The sequence below is a fragment of the Bicyclus anynana genome, chromosome 11 (genome assembly GCF_947172395.1).
Source record: "Bicyclus anynana chromosome 11, ilBicAnyn1.1, whole genome shotgun sequence".
Lineage (NCBI taxonomy): Eukaryota > Metazoa > Arthropoda > Insecta > Lepidoptera > Nymphalidae > Bicyclus > Bicyclus anynana.
Window position 1 is genome coordinate 2,247,563 of NC_069093.1, and position 7,853 is coordinate 2,255,415.

At 43.0% G+C, this 7,853-nt stretch overlaps 1 protein-coding gene across 1 annotated transcript; it reads left to right on the forward strand.

The window, feature by feature from the left end:
• The first annotated feature begins 1,167 nt into the window (after positions 1–1,167).
• On the forward strand, positions 1,168–2,043 carry LOC128198523 (uncharacterized). The gene has a single exon (XM_052884420.1). The coding sequence runs from the start codon at positions 1,168–1,170 to the stop codon at positions 2,041–2,043; it is 876 nt and encodes a 291-aa protein (XP_052740380.1).
• The last annotated feature ends 5,810 nt before the right edge of the window (positions 2,044–7,853 follow it).

Sequence of the window (7,853 nt, forward strand, 5' to 3'; positions counted from 1 at the left end):
ATTCACATAGCGTAAAATGATTTAAAACTAATTATCTCATCAAAATATTAAATCTATTTGAACTCGGAAGCTTTGTTTTTCAACGGCTATAACTTAACTCAGAAGTAAGAGCTTGTAACAGCCAGACTTCCCACATTCTATACCAAATAAACTAACTAAATCCTTCCAAATCCGCTATGGCCAAAAGTTCGTAATTGACTTCCGAGATAACGAATAATAGATAGAGATTGTATGTATGTAAACTGTAGCTATGTTAGGAGCATCGACTGACTTACTTTCAACTACCGTCTAACGAGATTTTTTGACAGCCTCCGTGGCGCAGTGGTGGTGGATTTACAAGACTGAGGCCCTGGGTTTAATTGGTCTAAGTCTAAGTTGGTGGGAGGCTTCGGCCGTGGCTAGTTACCTCCCTACTGGTAAAGGCGTACCCGCCAAGCTATTTAGCGTTCCGGTATGATGTCGTGTAGAAACCGAAAGGGGTGTGGATTTTCATCCTGGTCCTAAAATTTTAGCCCGCTTCCATTTTAGATTGCATCATCACTTACATCAGGTGAGATTGGAGTCAAGTCAACTTGTAAAGAATAAATATGACATGACAATAGTTTAAAAAACTAAAAAACACGCTTGATACCCTTTTATCATGTGGGTGCATTTCAAATAGTTTGTCCGCTATTTTGGGCGTCAGCCATATTGGATTTAAGTCACGTGACTATTGTTTTCGTTTTCCTGACAGCAAACCCTTTTTTCAAACAAACAGCCAGTCCGCCATTTTGGGGCGGCCGCTATATTGGATTTATAATGACATTTCGTAGCTAGTCATGACGTATTGTCATCAGAATTAAGAGTGTGTGCAAAATTTCACCCTATTAATATATGGGAGGGAGTGATGTGGGCTACTCTCGCCCATATCATATTATATTATGTAATATTTAAAATATTAGCGCGCGGCATTAGTGTGCGTAGTCATGTAAGAGGCGACACACACACGCGCAAGCCGCGAGCGGTACGCGCGGCCGATCGCCCGCCGCCCGGCTGACACTCCGCTCGAGTACCTACGCTCCGCTGCATTCGGCGACAAATTATATTTAATTTAGTATTTGTGTAATCTTGTTCTATATAATAGGGACCACATTTACCCTATACTGGTGACCCCTAAAAGGACAGAAAATGAGTGATAGCAGCGCAGATTCGACGAACACAAAGCGACCCGACGGCCACGTTACAAAGCGGGCGAAGAAAAAAGTGGGCGTTTCATCGGATGACGTCGGCAAACGTATCAAAGTGCCGATGTTTTCATCGGAGGATCCAGAGTTATGGTTCGCCTTACTAGAAGGGCAACTGGACAGCGCCGGTATCACCGATGATCAAACAAGGTTTGCACACGTAACAAATAATTTAGATATCACTTTCGCTAAAATTGTGAAAGATATTATTATAAATCCGCCCTCTCTTAACCGATACGAAAAAGTCAAGACCGAATTAATAAAAAGACTATCCGCCTCACACGAAGTAAGAGTCAGGCAACTCCTAATGCACGAAGAGTTAGGAGACAGAAAACCATCACAGTTTGCACGGCACCTCCAAGACCTGGCTGGTTCGAACATTCCGGAGGAGTTTTTGAAAACAATTTGGTGTAGCCGGCTTCCGAAACACGTGCAGACAGTTCTGGCTACGCAGCCATCACAGTCGTTGGACCAACTTTTGGACCTTGCGGACCGCGTGCACGAGATAACCGCAGCGAAAGACGTAGCAGCTACTACCACGTCGCAGACCAACTCACCAAGTGTGCACGCCGAGATCGCAGAACTTCGGAAAATGGTCGAGCGACTATCTGCAAAACTGGAGGAACGCAGCGACAGATCGAGAACTTCAACGCGAAGAGGAACTAACCATCGAGCGTCGTCACGTAGTGGATCGCGCTCAGCTTCCAGCTACAGAAGATACCCGGTATGCTGGTACCATGCGAAGTTTGGTCAAGACGCAAAGAAATGCCAGAAGCCCTGCGACTATCAGCGTTCGGGAAATGCCACGGGCAATCACTAATGGCGACAGATGATTGCCCTACCACCTCTGGTCGCCTCTTTGTTACCGATCGCGCGACGAAAGCACAGTTCCTCGTGGACACTGGAAGTGACCTCTGCGTTTTCCCCCGGTCGAATCTCAAAGAGCGCCGAGCACCGGCGGGTTACACACTGGTTGCAGCGAATGGTTCCACCATAAACACATATGGGTACACACACCTAAACTTGGACCTGGGACTTCGTCGAACTTATCCATGGCGTTTTATAGTGGCGGACGTAACTAAACCAATTATAGGCGTAGATTTTTTAATTCATTATAGTATTATCGTAGACTGTAAGAATAAAATGTTGCATGATAATTTAACATCTCTTACCTCTGCAGGACGTACAGCTATGAATTGTGATGTTTTATCTGTTAAGGTACTCACTGGGGAATCGCCGTACCATTTAATTCTGTCACGTGATTACCCAGACATTACACGCCCAGCAGGTACACATCGCACAATACCGCATAACACCAAACATCATATTCGCACTACACCCGGCCCACCAGTAACTTGTTCACCTAGACGTTTAGCTCCCGATAAATTGAAAATAGCGAAGGCTGAGTTCGAGGCAATGCTCGCTAATGGTACAGCGAGACCTTCGGACAGCCCTTGGTCGTCCCCGCTTCACCTGGCCCCGAAGAAGGACAACGGTTGGCGGCTCTGTGGGGACTACCGGAGGCTGAACGCAAGGACTATCCCAGATAGGTATCCAATCCGGCACATACATGACTTTGCCCACAGCATCGCTGGCTGCCAGATCTTCAGCACCATCGATCTGGCAAAAGCTTACAACCAGATACCTGTCAGCGAGGAAGACATACCTAAAACTTCAATTTCAAGTCCGATAGGTATGTTCGAGTTCCCCTTCATGTCCTTCGGGCTTCGTAACGCAGGCCTAACCTTTCAAAGGTTCGTCGACGAAATGATGCGCGGACTGGACTTCGTCTACTGTTATCTCGACGACTTCCTAATTTTCAGCAGGAATGCAGCCGAGCACGAAGACCACCTACGTCAGGTATTTAATCGTCTTCGCCAATATGGAATGACAATCAACGTGTCTAAGTGCGTATTTGGAGTTCCCGAAGTAACTTTTTTGGGTTATAAAATTTCCAAGAGCGGGACTAAGCCATTAGAAACGAAGATACAAGCCATACGAGACTTCCCTCCACCTAGGGACGTTAAAGCACTAAGGCGCTTTCTAGGCATGGCCAATTTTTATAGACGCTTCTTGCCAAACGCGGCTCTGATCCAAGCACCTCTCAATGCTCTCCTTACGGGAACGAGCAAAGGTTCCACCCCCATCCACCTTACAGGTGAGACATTAAGGTCATTCGAAGCTACAAAAGACAGCCTCTCAAATGCAGCCCTCCATGCACATCCGGACTGCAGAGCTAAATTAGCATTAGTCACTGATGCTTCAGACTTGGCTATAGGGGCGGTCTTACAGCAGCAACATGATGATGTGTGGCAACCCCTTGCTTTCTTTTCCCGAAAATTAAGCCCGTCCCAGCAGAAGTACTCACCATACGACCGTGAGCTCCTCGCGATTTATGAAAGTATCAAGTATTTTCAGCACATGGTCGAAGCTAGGCATTTTACGGTCTATACAGATCACAGACCAATATGTTTCGCCTTCCACGAAAGGAAGAAGAATTGTTCCCCTAGACAGTTTCGTCATTTAGATTTTATTTCGCAGTTCACGACGGACATAAGGCATATATCAGGGAAAGACAACGTTGTCGCTGACACCTTATCTCGCGTCGATGAACTGGCATCTCCAATCTCTTTGACTGACTTAGCCATGGCTCAAGATAAAGACCCAGAACTGACTCAGTACCTCAACAGCGAAGAATCTTCTCTTCGTCTGAAAAAGATGAATATACCTGGCTGTCGCGTACCTCTGTACTGTGATGTCAGTACAACGACGACCAGGCCATTTGTCACAAAAGACTTCCGTTAGCGAGTCTTCCAAAGTTTACACTCACTAAGTCATCCCGGAGCCTCTGCAACCGCCAAGTTGGTAGCCGAGAGATTTGTATGGCCTGGTGTAAGAAAGAACTGTCGCGAGTGGAGCAAAACTTGTTTAGCATGCCAAAGGTCAAAGGTCTCTCGACATGTTTCTTCTCCAATTGGAACATTTGACCTTCCCCGTGCACGTTTCCAATCCGTGCATATTGACCTAATCGGCCCTCTCGCGGTGTCGCAGGGAAATAAGTATTGTCTTACTGCCATTGACCGATTCACCCGATGGCCTGAGGTGATACCTATCCCCGACATCACTGCGGAAACCGTGGCAAAAGCTTTGATCTCCGGATGGATTTCCCGTTTTGGCGTCATGGAGAGCATCCTGACAGATCGAGGTGGGCAATTCCAGTCAGCTCTGTTCCAGTACCTAGCTAAAATGGTTGGATTCCGTCACAAGCGCACCACCAGCTATAATCCAGCTTGTAATGGAATTATAGAACGCTTCCACAGACAGCTTAAGGCGTCCATCACCTGCCATGCTGATCACAACTGGACAGAAGTCTTGCCTTTGGTGCTACTTGGCATTCGCAGCGCGTTCAAAGAGGACTTACAAACCTCTTCTGCCGAGTTGCTATATGGCGAACCCCTCAGGCTTCCAGGTGAGTTTTTTGACCCCTGCACGCCCTGTACAACAGATATGTGTAATCGAAGACCGGGAAGTGGGTCAAATTAAGATTCCAAGATTTTCTTACATACAAGTTACCAGTGAAGCTATATTGGAATATAAGCAAATATAGCATATATTGGAATAAAAGCAAATAAGCAAATATAGCATATATATAATACAAGCAAATAAGCGTGTTAAAAAGGGTATGTCTGGCTGTTGCAGACACTAGTTCTAGAACCATTTTCATAAAAATAACACTATAATGTTCTCAGCTAATAAATAAAACAGCCCACGAATCCGATGTTTAGTTTTTAGACGAGCTTCAGAACGTTGATTACAGTAATCAAGTTGAATGCTCATTTTTTATCTGCGTCCAATTATAAAATAATTAATAAAGTGGACGGTGCGAGTTTAACTTGTAAGGTGATCGGTGACGATCTGCTATATTTAGATGCATCATGCAGCAACCCGTCCTAGCACATGACTGCCTTTCTGATTTCAATATTGCATTCTACAACTATCCTGCTTGTTAGTCTTGTGTTAATAACTTAACACTAGAAGATGACTGTATTTAACTGATAACTTGCGTTCAAGTCCATGATAAATTTAACTAGGCAACCTATTTTCGAAAATGAATAGAAGCAGGCGTTGCTTTGTGGAAGTTCCGACAAAACATCAACGTCACGTAGATCAAACAGAAAATCCCCCACCAACGTTTCACTCCGAAACCGGGGCAACATTTTTTTTTATATCATCATCATCATAAGAATATGTTGTTGAAATGAAAAAAATGAAAAACTGAATAGTATACGAGTACTTTCTGTCTATCAGTCTCTGGCGTCTCTTAGGGCTCCCACACACGGGCCACCGGTCACAACCACAAAACGCCGCTACCGGCGTACCTATTTATTTTTTTATGCCGGATCCGTTCTATGAAAATGCTCTGTTATGCAAGTGAAACGTATGTGTTTATTGCGGAAACAAAATAATGTTCTTTTTTTGTTGAATATTTCCAAAACCCATGTCCATGACAAAGAAAAAAAAAATTTCACCCCGAGTCTATAGCGTCTCACAGTAGTCGTGTTAGCTTTTTTAAATTAACCTATACAAGAACATTTGCGTTATTAAGACGAATCTAACGGTATCTTAATTACGTCAATCCGTTTAGCGGTTTGGAAGATATGAGGTAATACAGAATCTAAACTAATATTATAAAGCTGAAGAGTTTGTTTGATTGAACGCGCTTATCTCAGGAACTACTGGTCCGATTTAAAATATATATATATATATATATATATATATATATATATATATATATATATATATATATATATATATATATATATATATATATATATATATTATCCCCATATTCCTACGGAAACGAGAACCACACGGGTGAAACCGCGCAGCGTTAGCTAGTATTACATACATACATAGATGAGAGATACGCGTGAAAAATAAAACTCTTCTTGCAGTCGGGTAAAAAAGAAGACTTGTCAGCGTGGTCACGATCCTCAGTCAAGAGAGAGAGACGTATATTATTATAAGGCTAAATGAAACAGTTACAAAAAATATGAAAATATTTCGATTTTAATATGGTTTTCACTACGAGCGTTGCAAACGTTTTGACGGCCTTGAAAAAAAAAAGCTTGATGATAACCTGATCGTGTGTGGTTGGCGTTACGGGCGTGAGTCGAATCGCCTGGCCCATAAACATGGGGAATGCGTATTAACATAATTACTGAGGCGTCATGGCGGTGCTGTGGCGAATTGCTCGTGCTATTCAATACATCCTATTTTTAAGATCATGTCTTCTATATGCATAATCTCGTCTATCTTACACAGGATATCCAGTTATACCACTGACTGACTCATCATGAGATCTCTAAGAATGTAAAGTCCATGATTGTCTTGAAAGGGGAATGCCCATAAAACGCCCAGGGAAACTCCATATTTTATACACCCGTATAAAATATGGAGAGGATAATGTGATGTATAAATAAGGATCTGGTTAAATAATTAGCTCAAAAGTATGTTTCTTAAAGAAAAACACATTTAAATGAAATTCATTCTTCTAGGGAAAAATGTTCGCCGGTGTACCAAAGCGGCGAAGTAACATTTGAAGTTGTATTATATATTTTTTTCTGTTACCAACAAGCTTTACAAACAAACCAATCATAAATCTTAAAAAAATAATGCAAAACTCAGACTGGATAGTCAACGCGAACGATCATAGCTTGTCCCCGTTGTGGACAAATTAAAGATGAACTAAAAATGTCGTAAAACGAACTGTAGTCACCAGTCGTCTAGCTCGTCAGCATCCTCTCAAAAAACATATAGCGGACTAATTAAAAAAAAACATTCACCCCCAACTCCAACACCTCGCTTTATGCAACGAGAAAACAAGGCATTTCCAACAGCGCTAGAGAGGTCATCAAAGTAAGATCGTAAAGATCGAGTCATGTTCATAATATATTATCGTGAATCGCGGCAAACTTTCAAGAGTGAAACGAACCACCAGTCACCAGTCGCCAGGCTCGTCAGGAACCTCTCAAAATAACTTGAAAACAAAAACATACACCCCTAACTCCAACACCTCGCTTTATGCAACGAGAAAACAAGGCATTTCCAACAGCGCTAGAGAGGTCATCAAAGTAAGATCGTAAAGATCGAGTCATGTTATTAATCTATCGAGCACGCGCGCTTGTAGTTTGTATTCCACGGCATTAAATCGCTACCATTTGCAAAATTAATCGTTTACTTTTGTAAGTAAACGCTACAAATAGGCACCTTCACGCGCACGCGCGGCTTAGAGCTCGTCCTGAGTTCTAAGACCATCTTATGATTTACTATTCATAATTTTATCTACAAGAGCCGTGATAGCCCAGTGGATATGACCTCTGCCTTCGATTCGGGCGTAGGTTCGTATCCGGTCCGACCGACCTCCGACTTTTCAGTTATATGATTTACTATACAGGTTTCCTCGCGATGTTTTCCTTCACCGTTTGAAACACGTGATATTTAATTTCTTAAAATGCACACAACTGAAAAATTTAAGGTGCATGCCCTGGACCAGATTCGATCCCACACACTCCGGAATCGGAGGCAGAGGTCATATCCACTGAGGATATCACGGCTCTCACTTCTATT